Here is a 19,091-nt window from a genome sequence, read left to right on the forward strand (position 1 = left end):
GGGGTCAGTTAAAGTTCCTGCTGTTTTCCCTGACCCCAGTATCTATCATGGGTGTGTAGAATTGTCAGCATGTCCTGGCCCTGGCCTCTATTCAACCTTCTTTTTTCTCCTTTCTAAGCTTGCTTCACCCCTCTAGGAACTTTTCAATGTATTGGAGAAAACTGCAAGCATGATGGTTCAGCTTTGCAGACTTTTCTAACAAGAAAAAAAAACAAAAAGATCTCTCTAAAGTCTCTGATTTAGATTTCATTTTATTTGTCATCTTTTATGAACAAATTACGAAATATACTTCATTCACAAATTGGAAATATTTACAGTTTCTTTACAACAAGGCATTGTTGAGGTTTTGATTTATGGCATTCTTAGAGCATTCTGTCTTTCAAAACAAAGACATTGGTGTTGTTTTCAGCACACTGTTCATTTACACTCTGCATGTGAAATGGAAGCCTTTTAGAAGAGTAATTTGCACTCTCTTTTGATACGATCTACTGGGCAAACTGGGGCTTGGATGCATTTGCAATGTGGGGAGGGAGGCTGTGCAGGTGCATTACTGGTACCATGCCATGTGATCTGAAGCCATCATATTACACCAGATGCTGCTAAGTTGGGAGGAGAAAAACATTCCTCTGAGCCATCTTTCCTCTGCCCCTTTCCTCTTCTGTAGGAATCCTGTGACTGGGCTAAACATGGTCCATTTTAATGATTTTTTTTTCTGATTTTGAATCTTCATGAGAAGATGAATCTGAGAAGTCTATTTCAAATACTATCACAATTCTGAAAAGTTATTCAGACAAAAAACAAACCAAAAGAGAGTAGCCAGGAAGTGAATAAATATTGTATATCCGCAAAATACGTAGGAGACAAATTTTGAACATGTTTCTAAAAGGGAAATGCAACTGTGCTGTTCTGCGGTTGTGACATTTGAGCCATAAAAGCTAAGATAGTTCCATTTTCTCAATTTCTTGGAGTCATTTTTTTTTTCCTGAAGAAAATACTAAAAATACTTCATTCCATGACCTTTTTAAATCTCTTAGTATACACTTCCATTGTAAATCAGATGTGGGCCACCATTGCTTAGGTTGTCTGTCATTTCCTGCAACGAGAATAGAAAACATTGATTAAAATTACAATTATTTTATGTTGTTGAAAAGTTATTTACCTAAGGGTGTAAAAAATATTTAGCAAACTCTGAATGCCCCATATTCAGAGCAGCTTTACATTTTTTATTGGCTTGATAAATCTCACTGTAAAATAAAAAAAAAATCACATTTCTTCCTACATAAATTCAGTACATTTGAAAGCTGCTAAACTGATTGTCCAGGAGTTGGGTGTTACTTTCAGACCATATATATAACACTGATGGCATCAGTGTAAGTTTTCTCACGGTGTCCTTTGAACGTGCCTCAACTCAAACTTGTGTGGTAACCTACAAAGGAACAAGATGGTCATTCATTCTTCATTTCCATTCAACCTTTTTCCTCTGCTAACATCCTACAAACAGATGTCATTTGATACTAGCTGGGATAGACATTTTGGGAGTTAGGTTTAGATCCAAATAGAAATTAAGGTCTCTGGTGCCTGAGGGGGAGACTGCATGCCTTGGGATGGAACTGATTTTGGTTTTCCCTTAATACGCCAGACTACAATTTTTGGCTGTTCAGCAATTGCTACTCATTTAGAAGATGAGTCATCCCAAAGTAAGCTGACCTGCTCATGAGTCAGAATCCTAAGGCACCCAAAACAAAACTTTTTTGAATTTGCATTTTGTAAATCTCAAGTTGCAATCCAAAACCGTACCTGCTTAGCAGCTGTCTAAGCCTGGAGATGACTGTGTTCATTAAGCATTCGTCTGACCTTTGAGGCTGCAAAACCACATGGAGTTAATGCTAAAAACTGCCTAATTCTGAGCAGCCCTTGGTCTGTTTCACACCCAGATTCAGTCAGGTTGCAGAAACAAGGTACTGCTGCTTATGTAGAGTGACAGGCCTCAGAGAACATCCAACTATGCCAACAGAAATCGACACACACAAAAATGCAGTTTCAGCTATTCTTTTAAAATTCAGGTAGGTAAGGTGGAGGTGCCAGAGTTATGCTAGTGCTAAAATATTTGCTTGAGAACTGGTAGCTCTTCTATGCCCGAAAAGATTAAAATTCACCTCTTCCACCTCCTAGGTACAAGTGGAGGAAATGGGGAAGAAAAGAGATTTGTTTGTCACCCTTCTTGTTGACATTTCTATGAAGAAAGTAAAGCAAGATCTATTTGGTTAAACAGAAAGAGAAAAAGAGGAACAGAGAGAGAAAGAAAAAAGGAGAAAGAAAGAACAAAAGAAAGACAAAGAGAAAGGCAAAGAATGAAAGAACAAGAAAGAATAAAAGGATGAACAAAAAGAAAGAAAGAAAGAAAAAGATTGACTCTGGGCTAGGGGTGGTGGCTGGAGTTCTTCACAGGGAGAAGAAAAATTCTGGGGCCTGGTCCTTATTCACAGTTTCTCTCTTTCTCTCTTTTTCCTTTTAATCTCTAACACTTGACACACAAGCAGTTCTGGAGGCAAAGACCAGAACTCAAAGTTTCACATAAAGTGGAGATACTGGTGCCTCCCCTCTGCTCTTTAAAGTAGATAGCAAGAGTTATTTATTTGCTGCACATTTTCTGAAAGAAGTGATGCGCTCTTCTGCACAAAGTAGATTTAAGGTCATCAAACTAAGTGGACTTGCCAATAGTCTTGAATTAAGCATAGGCTTCAGAGAAGACACATGAACTCACTGAATGTTGAGCGTTTTCAGACACCTAGATCTCTATTTGACAGGTGACTGTGCTGGATTTTTTGCATGGTGCCTAATTCTCCTCCTGTACTGAACTGTAACATTCACCCCTAAAACTGAACTCTGGATCCGAATCTGGGGACTGCCTGCTCTGAAACTAGGCACTACAGTTACCTACTTGTAGGTGCCTAAGTCCTTATTGGATCTTACCTGAAGATATTAGTCAGCTGGGAAATGGACCAAGAACTCCAAAGCCATTTAAAATAACTATCACTTAGCTACAAGTTGATAGTAATGTTCGGTCAGAAGGCTACCCATGAGTGAGTGACTAAGAAGTATAAGTTTCCTTTTCACAGTTCTATCACTTGAATTTTCTGCAGACATTGCCTATAAGAATATCATCAAAATTTCAGAAAATATTGAAAATAATTTATTTTCCCCAATATTTCCTTTCTCAAGAATAAAAGTATTAATAAGTTAAAAATGATATTGAATTCAAGAAATGAAGGAGCACACAGATTAGAAGCAGCATGAATCAATGGTGGTGACATCCAAATAGGAGCATTTGGATGTCTGTAACTAGGGTGAATATTTTAAATACTCAACTTACTTCCAAACTGCAGCATTCACCATGTAGAATTATGTCACCATCTGGAAGCACCATTCCTGATTTAGAGTGACATCACAGCATCAGCCAACTTTGATTAGCTGAAACTATGACTTCTTTTTAGAGGTGGCACTTCCTGAAGTAACATAACAACATGGTAGCTCCCTAGTGTTCAGCGTACCTTGGAGGTAACTCTGGTGTCGGGGGAACCACCGGGCCGCTGGGCAGGTCGGTTATTTCAATACCCCTCAATCTCTGATGTAAATATAACAATTATACAATAAATATAGTACAAATAAATGCACATGCAGTACATTTCTATATTACTGTATATCAGTAGTAATTTACAAAATAGCCTTAGATATAAAACACTTTAAAACTATTTTCTTAATTAGGACCTAATTTAACATCTCTTTTTAAGCTGCCTTCATTATTTTTAAGGGCATGCTTTAAGCTAATGCACTAAGACCTGCTAGCAGCAAGAGGTCCAAAGACTGTAGGTCTGAGAGGTCCCAGTTCGACTTGCATGCATGCATGATTCTACAACACACGTGCAGTGAGCCCACCTCCTGTGGGGGTGCATCCCACACTCACTGAGCACATGCTATAGAGTTGCTCTGCACATGCATCATGATCCTTCATCTGGGATAAGTGGACATCTAGCAGTATCCACTGCTGACTATTTAACAGCCCAGCACATCAATGGGCAAGGAGTTGGATCTGTACACTACTGCTACACATGGTCATCTGCTGCCAAATTAATAGGATTGGCAGGTGTATATGTTTTGGAAGATTTTTCTTCCCAGGCCATTTCTTTTTCTGTATTTTTCTCTTTCTCTCTCAAAAGGCCTTCCTCTTTGTTTTTGTTGAGGCAAGAGCCTTCTTCTTTGAAAGGCAGGATCTAGCCCATCATCTACAAGACCATGGTAATACCAGTCTACCTCATCAGAATTCTGCTTCATTTTAAAATGAGAGGAAGAAACCTATCTCTTCCCTTCATTTTGTTACCCTGTTTTATGTTAATGTTGTAACTTATACTATTGAACTTTTTAAAACATTTTGAACTTTTTCTAAGGTGAATTCAATCTATATTTCTGCTCGGAGTCTCTTCTCAGTTAAGAAAGCAGAGTAGTGAAAAGATATTTTTAGTTATTGGACTATTCACAGCTACATCATGTTTTATCTGGGAATCTAAAAATGTTCTATGGCCTGAATGAATTAATCCTCACTCTGGTATTCCGAGGCTCAGTAAATATGAAACAGACTATTGAACTTAAGTGTAATTCAGACTTACACATGACAGTTTAGATGAGCATTCCAATTGACTTCTGTTTCTTTCTCTAGTCACTTCTCAGATGAAAGGTATAGGACATTAAGCCTAAACATAGAGCCCAGGATGCCAGTGAGCGTTTTACTGCTTGGATTTGAGTCAGAACCCTAACTCCAAGAAGCCAATTTCAAGAATTCTATTCAATTAATTCTCTTGTCCCTACATGCTCAGTTTTGGAACCTTAAATTTAAGCACCTAAACATGTACGTAGACACCTTGGTAAGCTTCCTTTTAACAGAGGAAGGTAGTTAATGCTTAGTAGTGCCCCTGCAAATCAGACCAGTTTCATTTAGGTGTCTAAATATGCCCTTAGGTGCTTAGGTTTAGTCATCTAGGTTTGCAAACTCTGGGTTTTTGTGTTTAAATAACCTGCTTTATAAGCTGAGTACTTGGGAGAGGAAGAAATTGATTAAATCCTGGAAGCATGCAATGATGTGGTTACAGAAAGCATTCTGTGCTTTTTCACAGCACAATACATGATAATCCATATTAATAAGACTTCCAATTATTTATGAAGTGCTATATTTAGCAGCTAAGCCCTTGAATAGCTATACAATGGAATTATGTTGAAAATGGATGTACTTCATTGAAATGGATGTACTGCAAATATACAGTACCTAAAAATAGCTTCATACAATGCAACATAATAAAGCTTAAACAGAATGGCAGCATTTCATTTCCCAGACTCTCTTTCTCATAGAAAATGGAAAATTGAGTACACCTACTGCCAATCGTATATCTTAACACATACGATAGCTTTTTAAGAGCAGCAGAACAAATAAGGAAACCCACACAACTCACTTTTTCTGCCATTTCATGGGAGTGATGCAATGAATGCTCTCTTTCTGAGAACATTCGCCTTTGTTCATAGCTGGCTAGCCGACAAGTGAGCCATGAAGAAAGGGTGCAACCACCAATTCCAATGCATGCAAGAGACATGGAGGCAAGATGCAAAGAATAGAGAGCAGAAGACTTCTTTGTCAGAGCACGAAGAAATTGAAAATTTAAGATTCCTCCAATTAGTCCACAGATGCAACAGGCAGAAAAAAGTATCATCTGTCAGGAAAGACAAGAGAGGTTATGTCATAGTTACATTTTTCAGAGACAGAGTCATTCATATCGAAATTCAGTCATAATAATCAATGCTTTGATATCATCATGGGTCACAAAGCACTTCACAGACACTCATTTCCCCTAAAGAATGGGGGAACTCATTTCCCCCATAGCTCCCACAGAGCTCCAAGGGTATACAGTACCCTCTGGTATACAAGTGTTAATTAAGAGTGATGGTAAATATAAGATAAAGGCAGGTAAAATGAGCTGCCCGACTTAAACAAAAGTCAATAAGAGGACTATACTAGGACACAAATCTTCTGACCTCCAGTGTTCATTCAAAATACTAACATGGCAGAATGTGTCAGAGTTTTCTACTGTGTGGTTTCTATTGTGCAGTTTCTCACCACTCCTCAGAAGTGAATGCCTTATCTGTTTGCACTAAATCTATCTTGCTTTGTATATCAGCTGACCATGCCTCTCATTCAGTTCTAATTTGCTCAGTTGGGTAGCAGTCTGGAGGTAGCTTTTGTGGGGACTTCAAATTTGTTCAAGGTGAATGCACTGGACAAAGAAGCAACAGAAGCAACAAAGAAATCTGTAATGCAGCTCTATAGAGGGTCAGTGTGGTGACTATGTCTTTTTTACTTAGCTAAAATGTATCTGGGAACCTTTGAAGGATGTGCAATAGACTACAATTAATGGGACATGTTTAAAGATCTCCTGTCGTTTTGAACACACAGATACCACCTCTCTTCCAGGATGCCCTTGAGTCACAAATCACTCACGGCCAAAAGACCTTTTAATGGACACATTGTTAAATATTTATTTACTTCCCCAGATGCGACTGGCCTGTCAAATGTTGATCTAGGTGGACATCTGATGTGACTTAGTATGGCTTTATATATGTACTTATGTACTGTAATAGAAAAAATTGTGGAGCCTCACAGACCACTGGTATCTAATGGACCATTTCTGAGCACAACTGGGATGTCAGTTTCATCAAGAATATGATATTCGGACTGTATTCGGCAGTCCATGGGGAAGTGACTGTTCCATGAGGCCACCAGAACAGACAGCTATTAGAAACTATGTTCCACCTGATTTAAAATACGAGCCTGTCATGATAATGGAGTTTAGAATAGTTCATTGATGTTCAAAAACAAGCTGAGAGACCTTGATTCCCTTGACACTAATGCTAGTTTTACATGACTTCCATGTGTATATGGCAGGATAACCAAGTTGACAGAAACCTAAAACCAGCCATTATCACTTACAACAGGATCATGTTTTTAACATACAGATAAAATAAGCACAGTTGTTTTTGTAGCAATAACAACATTTTACTGCAGTCTGAAAAATGACTATATTTCTGATTCTTATAAGAAACAGAAAACATCTGTCATTATTTTAAAATGACGCAAAAAGCCTTCATAGTAAAAACAGTAAACAGCTACAATTTCTAAAATTAAACTTGGTCAGCAACCTCACTGAGGTGGCAGCCCAATCCTACCACACTTTACAGAAATGGACTCCCTGGAGAAAAAAAAGATAACAGTCCAGTGAAGTTACTCGGGATCTTTCTCTTGACTTATCATAGATTCTTGCCAAGAGATTTTTCATTCAGACAGGAAAAATAGGGGTGCATAGCTTAAACAGGCATGATCTAAATAGGCCATTTTAGAACTGCCTTGTTTTGCTTGATTAACCAAAAGTACTAATTGCTTTTTTTGGACTGCTGGCTTGCAATTTTCACTGAATTTTTATAAGAAACACTTGGACATGGAAAGTCCCAAGTAAAGAGTTCAAGTTAGGTAAATTTGCCTTTGAAATACTTATATGCTATATATGTAGTGGAAAAACTTACAACAAGTCCAGATTTTTTTTTGGCGCACAAGATTCCGCATATGCCACAAAGCAGAAACTGCAAAGAAAAAAGAAAAAAGAATTATTTCATCATTTAAGATCTTGAGTTTAAATCCTGCTGTGCTGTTGTAGGTTAGGCAGCTATTATAGTTGTGTCAGCATTTTTATTACAAACCTTATATTTCAGGAAGTTATAACTCAGGCATAAATACACTGGAATGCAAAGTCAGCCTGAGGATGATTACTCATAAAAATAGAAAAAAAAAAAAAAAAAAGGGAAAGCCTGTTTTTAAGCTGCTTGTGTAAACAAACATGAAAAACATTACCAGCAAAAGATGACTTTTTACCCTTCTTTTGCTCAGAAAAGAATTTTAGCAAGATGGTAGTGAGTGCTCCAGATCACACTTCTGATACTTTCAAGTATACCTGAGGTACTTATTGGCCTGATCCTGCAATGTGAACCAATGAAGCGTCATAAATGGATTGTCCTCAAGACAGAGGAGCTCTGTACAGGAATGCGATTCAATCACCTACATGGATGCAAGCGTAAACGCTGACATCTGTTGACATAGCTACAATGAGTATGCAGGACAAGCTATTTCAGATTCTAGATAGCTGGCTGTGCAAGAGCTAGCATGAGGGATCCTTTCCTTCTTTTTTACATGTAATTCTCTCACAAATTGATCTAACAGTTGTGGCACCTGGCAAAAACTGATTAGCAAAACCAAAACCACCCTCTACCCACAGATATGAGAATGTATTAATCCTTTTTAATGAGTCTGCTTCACCTGTGTCAATGACCATTGACTTTCTCTGGTGTCTCTTTTTCCTCCTACCAAAAATATTTGATCAAGGAAATAGTGAACAATCCCTAAAGGAACAGTCGTAGTAGGAACCACAGTAGTTGTATGAAAGCAATAAGGCCTTCTCCAAATGTTTGTAATACTATGAGAAGATTTCTTTGATATCTCATGAACTCCTTTATTAAGAAAGCAAGGCTACTTATTCTCAGTAAAGATAACCCTGCACCACTATGAGAGGTAATTGTATAGTTTTAAAATGGGATTTTTCCACATCCTTTTTGCTCTGCAAGGGAGTTTATACCAAAAAGCTTTACTTGATTTAGGATTAAATCACAGGACAGACATGGCTGTTATATAAGAAGTGAAAAAAAAGTTAAGCAGTTTCTACATAGCATTCAGGATCCATATAATATATTGTGTATACATCTCACTGACCCTCCAAAATTTTGCAATTTCAGTATTTCAGTTGAGAATTGATTTTTAATACATGTTTCATCTACCCCACCAACCCCAAATTGTTCATGCATAGTTCATGCATAAAGCTAGGTGTAAGCCTTGAGGTGATGTATTTTTGCTCTGAATTAGGCCCATTGGATCAGTTGCCCACAATTAGCGTGGCTAAATTTTGCATGTTATTTACCTCTATACTAAGCGCAGCATAAGGGCTTAATACCAGTCTGTTAATGGGAAGGGCTGGGTAATTCAGGCTATGGTTCTGAGTGGGTCGGGAGATACACTATACAACAGGTACAACAGGTACTAGATCTCATCAGTTGGAATAGCAATCAAAACCAAGTGGGCACAGCTCCCTCTGCCCCTTTCTTCCCACAGGTAGGGGATTTCAGCTCATAACTGGCACATCTGCCTTGTAAGTTTTTACTCAGGCTCCATGTGAAGTTTTAGAGTTTCCCTTCAAGTTCTGTCATTGCAGATTGATTTCAGCTGAAGGCATATTTCAGATTTTTCACATGTAGGGTTTTGTATTTCTCAGCACTAATGCAGAAACCTCAAACAATTATTTGTTCAAGACATCAGTGTAATTAAGTCTTATTCATTCAAACTTGATAAAGCAGACTAAACAATGTCATTTCTCTCTGTAGTGATTGAATAGGAGTAAAAGAAAAATTTGAAAAAAGAAAAGAAACTTATGAGTTATAGAAAGCTCACAGAAAAGATCTGGAAGATACCATCAAGATAATTTCGGCTTATAACAAAGCAGTTACATTTCCAAAGCAGTGTTGCTGATAATTCACCTTCAAGAATGCTTTATTTCTGCTCCTGTTAAAGTCTAGATATTTTTTGTGGTTGATTTCAATGGGAAAAGACTCTCTATTTCCATTCTACAATATGTTTTTGTAAGCCAGAAGGCAAAGTAGGGCAGTGTATTTGTGATTAACAAGTTGTATTTAGCCTTGCATATAACCAAAGGTGCAAGAAGCAAATTACAGATTTACTCAGCATTAAAACCCACCACTCTGGGCAATTTTGCTCTCTCTTTACTATTTTTCACAGACAGGGCACCAAACCTTTCATACCACTAGTATATGTTGCTGTATACTTCTCTCAATTATTTAAGGTATTTCCCAGTGGAAATCCAAAGAACAGTGAATAAGCCAGCCTGAAAGACCTAAGGTACTGAACTCCCCAAAATCAGGAGTGATTACTTTGTTCCATAGGCTTTATAGTGCCTGAGGAACTACCAGGAGTAATGTTTTGTTGTATCAAGGTATACATCCTAAATGAATTTTCTCTTTCTGTACATTTGCAATATGTGTATGTGCACACACACACACACACACACACGCACACACGCACGAACACACGCACACATGCACACACACGCACACATATATATACATATATAAGAAACAGGAAGTGTTCAGTAATTAAAGAACTGGACAGGGAACTCAAGGAGCTGGGTATTCCTAGGTCGTCCACAGTTTACTGTGAGCTTGGGAGAGCGCTGCCGAAATTTTATAATTCATACAATTACAAGACAAGCAAGTTGTGAAACTGAATTTACTAGTGTGCATGAACGTATTTAAAAGATTGGAATAGAAAGACTTGAGCAATAGCAAAGGAGTACTATCTGGAGACTTTTGCATGGCTGTTTTACATTCGCAAAGAAAAGTCTTGCCCAGAAACCAGTATGGTCATTTATTTATGACCGTTGGCATTTTGGTATGAAAACCAATGAATAAATTTGAGCCACTGTGTCAGGCAATTAAACCTCATGAAAAACTGTGAAAGTGTTAAACCAAGTTCATTGTCCTCTTTTGAGATTGAAGAGAATATTGATCAACTGGAAACAGCAGAAATCTGCTTTACACAGAAAATACTAATGATGCCCTCCCTGGGCACTATACGTAGCCCATATAGAGTTAACTTAGCCAGACTTCTCAATATAGAGACCTCTAGAAAAGTTGAGAGGTCAGTAGGACATTGGATGATAGAATCTGATCATTGGTTCTTGATAGATAAAGTAGGCACACAGGAATTTTTCATTGGTGTTATAGTAATTTTGTGTGAAAGTTTTGAGGTCCCAGTGCTGTGGATAGCAGTAGTGAAAAGTATATAGAAGAAATTAGGTTACTTGTTTGTAGCAGAAAAAGGATGTGAGTACAAATCAGGCTCAGAAGAAATTTGCTGGGTTTATCCTGGTTTACCTTTTAATTTTGAACTCTTCTATTTTATAATACTGCCAACTGGAATACAGCAAGTTGGGGGTTCTGCTGCCCATTCCTGGGTATGTGGAAAGTGTCCATTCTTGGCTATCCTCAAAGGCTTCATCTTCATTCCAATATGTTTATGCTTATTTAAACTTGACTTCTAACTATTGAGCTATTGTGGACTACAGTTTCTCAATGGGTAACTAATAATGTCATGACGAGGACTTGCATCTTTCTACATGATAACTGGTTATCCTTGGTCAATTTTTGCCTACCTTTTGTACTCTTAAATGTAACTACACTTTCTAACAAGGTCAAAACAGAAGCAGGCTAAAACAGCCATACTTACACTGAAAATACAGTAAATCAGGAGTGGAAAAAAAATGTGTCATCAAAGATAAGATCCTTATGAAGATCAATTATCCAAGTGTTCACAATGCGTGCTGAGAATGAGGCTAAAACATTCTGTGAAGGATAAACTAAATGAGTAAGCCCTCCAAGATGGCTTAGGAGCCATAGGAGCCAGACAGGGATCTTCAGCTGGAACTTGTTAAAGTAAGTGATTCACTATTGGACTTTTTTTTTTTTATTATTCCTCAGAAAATTCATATAGAACTAAATGATCAGAATCTCGTTTAATAACCTGCATAGATCACTGTTTGTAAGTAATTCCCATTATTTCTGAAGTTTTAACATGAAACCATAAATATTTCAATAAGAACAATAACTAAAGTTACAATGCAAACTTTTGATCAATTACATAGTTATCTAGGGTTGCTTATGGTTGCAGACTTAATCATACCTATTATGATACACCGTATTTCATGTCAAGACCAGGAGAGGGAGGTGGGATTTGAATATATCAGGTATATACACCTCTCCTGAGTATAGATCTATAAAATGGGTAGATCAATACAAGATCTAAGGAAAGATACTCCAAAGCATAAAAGCTATTTAGACTCCTCTTGATACTTATTTAGCTGTGAGTGCTTCTGTTCTCCTTTCAGGGAAGATTTACTGGGGACATAGCGGAATTAGAGTCCTGTTAGCTGTTGCAGTAGTATCTGTTTGGTTGTGGAGCCTTTGCCATTCTCACTGCAACTGTATTTGCCCAATATGCACATTTGAAAATCTCCTTTTCAATCTGTTGAACCTTGGAATAAAGAACCAAAGACCTCCCAGAAAGGAGACTCTTTATTTTGAGACTGCTTAAATTTATTTTAAATTAAATATGGGCTTGGAACAAAACCTCGGATCTAAACACCCAGAAATTTGGGGCGATGAGGCTGAAATCTCAATTTAGGTTCAAGTTCTGTGGTTTGGATCCATTCCTACTTTGTGTTTTCTGAAACAAAGGACTTGGCTTTATTCTCTTACTCCTAGAAAAAGTGGGCTTTGTTACTTATAGTCTGAAAAAAAAGACTCAGTATTAGTTATATTTGCACGAGTCAAAGAATTGTTTGTTTCCATCACGCAGAAGAAAAGGAACTGCTTTTATTTTTTAAATTGAACCTTGATGACCTTTCTTTCTTCTATTTTGAGGAGATGGAAGCAATGGTGAGTGTAATTCCCTTTAGGAAATGAGAACTGTCTATGGAAAATCTTTCTGGAAAGCCTGAAGAAAATATTAGAGAAACTTGCTTTGGTTTCTCTATGGACTGTTTGACCACCAGTTATTGTCTGTGACACAGACTGTGTATGTAGCCCAAACTACACACACTACATGGAAAACCCTCCAGCATACAAGGTCATATGTATTAAGTCTGAGGAAATACAGAAAGGAGAACTATTCTAAATATAAGTTGGAATATAGTACAGTGAAAACACAAGCTTATCATACCTATGCAAATAATCATCCACTTAGGAGAATAAAGCATCAAGACAAAATCAACAGCTTCACTTTTATCTACTCTTATTGGGCAGCAAACCATAAAACCTGAGTTTTACAATTAAGAATATACATCTTTAAGAGAAGAGAGAGAAAACTCAGGAGTCTATAATAAGTAATGTCTAGAAAAGATCTTTCTGTTTAACAATATTGTTGCTTCAACTCCACCCAAATGAGAAAAACGCTGAAATCCCTAATGGGTGAGCTGAGCAGAGAAGATGTTTCTAATTGTAACTTTTCTTTGAGGTAGCATTTCAGGACAAGGGTTAAGCCTTCTTAGTGCAGGCATAAAGGGCACAGAATCCACTTAGGAAAACAAAAGCATCAAACTAGAGGAATATGGTGACAAGCAAAGAGTGAGCCTACATAGTAGGTTTGCCTTTTACCTGCATAGTGAAACACAATAATCTGTGCAAAAGAGGGACAGAAATCACTAATGGTGCCGTTGACCCATGCAAGTGACTGTGGAGACAGGACTGTCTAGCTATCTGCAGGTCATCCAGATCCAGAACCAGAAGATGCAGCGTTGCCACAGCCCAACCCTGTGTGCCACCAAATTTGTCATATTGAGAGGGAGGCTATGCTTTTAGAGGTGAGGAACTGTGCTAAAACATGTCTAATGTGAACTAGTACCTTGACCTGGAAATGTGCTGTGCGGTCACATCACCTCAGCTGGCACTACAGTTCCCACTGATTTGCCAGATTCAAAACCAGATTTAGGCAGTTTAAATTCCACCCAGTCCCTGTAGTTAGTGTTTCCTTTCAATTTGTTCTAGGCCTCCACACACGCTTTATAAATAGGAAATGCTATTTAGAAGGACCGAGGGAAATTTACAAGTGGATCTCTGGACCTGAATCTCTATCTGCCATCACTGATTAAAAAAAAAAAAATCTGTTTATCTGGATAAACACTCAAAATCTCACACAGCACAGAAGAAAAATGTGTATTTACTTGTTTAGAGCCTATCCTAGAATAGCAAGTTGTACTCTGTATTATTATTTTGTATCAAATATTTCATTTAGAGTATGACCACTTTCCTCTCAAAAAATATTAAATTAGAAATCATTCTCTACAGGGAATTAACTAAAGCCTTAGCTCAGCAGAACGTTTAAGCAGATGCTTAAGTAGAGTTTATAGTCAGCAAATCCTCTTAAATACAAGTCAGTCACTAGACGTCCCCCTGGATAGTCCATCTTTCAAATTGGTCTTTCCCTCTGGAGGGTCTGAATGATAAAGAAAACCTGCTGAATACTGAAAGGCAGATCGTCAGCTGAAGTGAATTGATCAAACTCCCACTTTGGTACCTCCTCTCTTGCCTATAGATACAGAACTCTCTCCAGCCTCCACTGAGCTAACTGGTAGTGCTGCGGTTCATTTCATCAGGATCAGGAGCCAGCTGGAAATATGGTCAGTTTAATGAAAATGCAATGCACATGTTAAAATGAAGCAGGATCACATCTGCGTTTTGTCCGCATGCTAAACAATAATGTGAATTTTTAGTATTCTTCTGAAAAAAATAGTTTGACTGTTCTTTTCCAAAAGAAACTTGGCAGCAGTAACAACGAGATGCTGCAAAAAATAATGTTTTAAAATTTTAGACCACCAACATTGATTCAACAATCTAAAATTATATTCTTGCTCTGGGAGAGTTCCATACTGACTGAACCTTCAAATCTTGGATAAAAAAGTCATTGAAATCAAGTATTTTAAGTGCCAACTTGGAGAAAATTTCTGTAGCCGAATAGAGATGGGCAGGCAGACTCCCACTGTGCTACAATCACAAATCATGGAAACAATAACTATGACTCTACAGACAGACAGGCAAACTAACACCCAGAGAATGCATATCACTTTGATACATTTAGATATTTGTCTTCATGAAGGAAGAAACTGTCATTCTGGAGGGGCATAGCCATAAGTGAATCATCATGTATCTACCTTGTAAGTGAAGATAAATGGCATATTTGACTAAAGATGTGTTTTCTCTTTGTCATTCTCTCTCTATCTGTGAGAGTCTCATTTCTAGCAAAGCAATTCTGCAAATTAATTGAGAATTAGAGTCATACATATGCATATATGTGTGTGAATATATACTCAGAAATGGTAGTGATACTGATGCAACTATGATATTCTGAATTAGGATGGTGTCTGGAATGGAGAGTATTTGACAATTAAAAAAAAATCTGAATACTTTTTGAAAGATTATCTTCTAATTTTTTTTCTTTGTGCAAAAGCCTTTGCTATGTATGCTGTCACTCTTGCTATGGTGGTGTTAGTAGTTCAGCAGGCCAGGCTCTTTGGCTGGATATTTTCTATGGCACATCACATAATTGAACTGGAATGATGGATTTAAGAAATATAGCTTGATTTCTGGTTACTGGGAAACACTGTGTCCAGCCAGTGAAGTAGATTATACCAACACAATCATAACAAACAGAAATAAAATCCAGAAATCAACAACATATTCACCTTAGTATTTATGAGATTATATTATTTTACTATTGGTTTTTTGTTTTTGGTTTTTTATAATTTAGCAGCAGTGGCCTGTTTTTAAGAGAACAGATGGCATAGGACATGAAATAATTAGAAAGCCATCTCCACTTGCTCCAGATAATTTGAGAAGTCCATCATACCTTCAGCTGTTTTCTTTTGGCCATTAAACATCTCTTACTATCTCAATCCAGTTCAACTCCAGTGAGAACAACAGATTTAGAATCTGTTTTCCCATTTCCATGCATTTTTGATATAGACATTCTCTAGGCTTTCCACCTCTCCACTGTTGTCTACTCTACTTTCCCTGGCTTACTCATACATAATGCAAAGCATGCAATGATGAGAGCACTTCAGCCCATGCTTAGCCTCACTTGCATCTCTAATCCCATGGGTGGGATTCACATGCTTAAAGTTAGGTACATTAGTAAATTGTTTGGTTGAATGGAGACTGCGAATGAAAAGAACAACCCTTTCTTATTAAAAAGAAAGCTAGTGTGCTTCAAATGCAAAACAGCATAGGGACACAAGTATAGCAAGACAGGATGTGCATAATTTGAAGATGTACAAATTTAAGGGAATTTCAGGTTACGGTTTCCATGGTGATGCTATCTTCATCTATTTCTTTATGAACTTGGGCCTCTGATGAGTTCCACCCACATACATAAGGATGGAACAAGGTCAAAAGTTTTCAGTATATTCCACATAAATTACTAGAGGAGACATGACATTGTTGAACTTAACTCTACTGTTTTGCATCTTGGCATGTCAAAGTAGTAGTTTTTCCTTTAAGGTCACTTTCTTTTTCTCATTGTTCATTTCTCAAAGGAAAACTTTGATTCGACAGTTGTGAAGGAGAAAAAAAGAACATGCTTTGTGCAAGACATATTCTTTAATCCAGCCAACATGAGCTCAGTGTGTGATCCAGTGAGCAGAAAGGAGGTTTATGCTACTTTTGCAGAAACATAATTCTGAAGATTACATGAGTTTAGGTTGTTTTAATTTCTGCCTGGTTACACATGTCCCTAAGCATCCCTGGAGAACAGTAGGTTTCTGGCCCCTTTCTTATCCTGGCTCACCTGCTAGCCCTCTAGCCAAAGAACACACTCTAATGGATGGTTTGAATTGCTGGAGAGGTACAAAGAGGATGCTGTAGTAGTGACAACTGTGACCAAAGATCTCTAGTCCAAGGCAAAATAACTAAGGCCTTGTCACCCCACTCTGCATACCTCTGTGATTTCCCATCTCCTCTGCTGCATGAAACACAAGCTGCTTCCTTTCACTTTCCAGTTGCTTTGTCGTTTCTCTCTGCCTACACAACCTGCCATTGTTTGCTCATTTCCTAGCAGATGATTCCTGCCTCTGGCTGGCTCTGGGTGTGGACATCCTTCACCCACCTGTTACATATTCAGACAAGTCCCTTTGAGTTTCCTTCTATACTTCTGCCCTCACGCTTGGGGAGAATTTCCTATAAACATCTGCAAAATCATTTCACTGTCCTCTGTCTTATTCCTCGCTAAAACTCTACCACAAAAAGCTTGAAATCAGCCAGACTGCTGGTATGTTAATGCAACCACCTGTTATACCAATCAGTTTTGGTATGTTGTTTCTTTATACTCCCTCACTTCCTTTTATCCTATTTCTATCCCTTGTGTTATATGCTGATTATAAGGTCCTTGGAACCAAAATTTAATTTAATAGGATCTTAATCTATGACCCTGTAGTACAAACTCCAGAGTAACAGAAACAATAAGAATGAATGAGGCAGTTGTGCAGGAAATATGCATTGTCATGAAATGGTATCAGCTGTGATTGCACCGTCACAGAATGCAATCACTGCATAAAATACTAATCTCGCTGAATGGTCAGAACTCTGATTTCAGTGAAACCCAGGATACCATTAAATCTTCAGACAGACACATGTTTTTGAATAATCTTTTCTCTTCATCAGCAACCACCAGAAACCTCCCTTCTTTGAAGTGATTTTGATAGCATCATTACCTGTTGGCCAGTGTCCTATGTTATTTTGTCTTCATTGTCTTATCTTACCTACCTGTTCTGCAGTGCAGAATTATGCCTGTATTTATATACTGGCACAGATACTTATGACACTATTGTTGTCAGTAATCAGCGGGAATATTAAATGGAGCACTTTGTCGGAATGGATCTATAAATTACATGAGGTTACACTGTTGACTAACAGTGAAGACGGTGTCTCTCTCTTTTTTTTTTTTTTCGCATTTAACATCATATCTCAAGCAAAGCGAACAATCCTTTTACAAATACTGCTGTTCAATCCCAGCTGGCCAAAACAGCTTTAGAGTTCAAAAATGCCCACTCATGTTTAGGCTGAATATTCGATATTTCCTACTCCTTGTTTCATGAATATATATAACCATTTGGAGGAAAATGCTTCCTAAAAACATGTATATCTCAAACTGAAAAAAATAAGAAAGGTTTTGAGAATGAAAAATGCTCTCTGATATGAACACACTTCTTCTGTTAATCCATTATTGGTGTTTGATTTTTCTGTTCATTTTACTAGAAGCTCAGGGTGCCCAGATCATGAGAACATATCTTTCCTTTTCCTTCCCATTTTCTCTTTTTCCTCCAAAAAGCCTAGAACTCGGCTGACATACCATTGCCATTATTTTAAAGCACCTTTTGACAGCCTTATCATAAGGGACAGGGCTGTTGTTTTCAAAAGCAAAACTCATAGTCAATCCAAAGATTGCAAGCTACAGCCCAAGCTCCTTAATGTTGGAAACACTCAAGGCATTAAGCTTTCCCAGGTGAGAGAATAGGTTTGCAGAAAGTTCAATTGTTTACAGCACATTCAAGAAAAGAACAGGAGGGAGAAGAAAGGGGTCCCCCCACCCCAACACACACATACATCTCTCCCTCCCCACGAGAATGCAGACTCTACCCCATGCACATCAGAAATGGATCCAGCGAGGCTCCCGGCGCAGCATGCACACGCGGAAGGGAAGGGAGGGGATGCCTTAGCACCATCTGATCATCACCATAAAGAGTTAAAGAGAGAGTGAAATGGCTAACGTACACACACCCCGCTCCATACCGGAGAAGAGTCTCCCAGCTGAGGTTTATGCTCTGTGAGGACCAGGCTGAAACTGACCGCCCCCACGGCCACGCTGGACACCCCTAACCCTATCTCCAGCACGGAGAGCACCAGGAGGCTCCCGATGATCTGGCTGCTGGTGCACATCCTCCTCGGTCATCCTTCCTTTCCGTTCAGCCGGAGAAACCGCGCATCCGCCTTCTTCTTCGGCGCTCCCGCGGCCCTAAGTCGCCCCCAAACTTTTCTTCCTTCGCCGGCAGCCGGGGCGAAGCGTCGCATCCGCGGCCGGTGGGCGCTGCCGAGAGGCGGCGGGGCGACCCCGCACCGCGCAGCGCAGCCCCGCGTCGCGCCGGCCCCGAGCGCGGAGCGGCCGCGGAGCTCTCCAAGGTGCCGCCGCCGCCGCCGCCGCCGCCTCGCCGGCCCCGCGGCGGGGACAGGGTGCCGCTGCCGCCCGGCGCGGTGGCGGGCAGCGCAGGCGGGGTGCAGCGCCGCGCTCCTCTCAGGGGCTGCGCCTCCTCCAGAAAAGTCGACCTTGTCTGATC

The 19,091-nt window shown here is 38.9% G+C and overlaps 1 protein-coding gene across 5 annotated transcripts; it reads right to left on the reverse strand.

Moving 5' to 3' along the window:
• Positions 1–233: 233 nt before the first annotated feature.
• On the reverse strand, positions 234–18,885 carry TMEM196 (transmembrane protein 196). 5 transcript variants are annotated; one of them, XM_009680787.2, is made up of 5 exons: positions 18,538–18,885; positions 7,621–7,677; positions 5,502–5,756; positions 3,552–3,625; positions 234–1,093 (listed from the first exon to the last, which is right to left on the reverse strand). In XM_009680787.2, the coding sequence occupies exons 1-5, from the start codon at positions 18,694–18,696 to the stop codon at positions 1,087–1,089; spliced, it is 552 nt and encodes a 183-aa protein (XP_009679082.1). In that variant the 5' UTR covers positions 18,697–18,885; the 3' UTR covers positions 234–1,086. The 5 variants fall into 5 exon arrangements, with proteins under 5 accessions (XP_009679082.1, XP_009679081.1, XP_009679084.1 ...); XM_009680786.2 differs by having other exon boundaries at positions 18,532–18,885; XM_009680789.2 differs by having other exon boundaries at positions 18,550–18,884.
• Positions 18,886–19,091: the final 206 nt, after the last annotated feature.

This window comes from Struthio camelus, chromosome 2, assembly GCF_040807025.1.
Source record: "Struthio camelus isolate bStrCam1 chromosome 2, bStrCam1.hap1, whole genome shotgun sequence".
In the NCBI taxonomy this organism is placed as follows: Eukaryota; Metazoa; Chordata; class Aves; order Struthioniformes; family Struthionidae; genus Struthio; species Struthio camelus.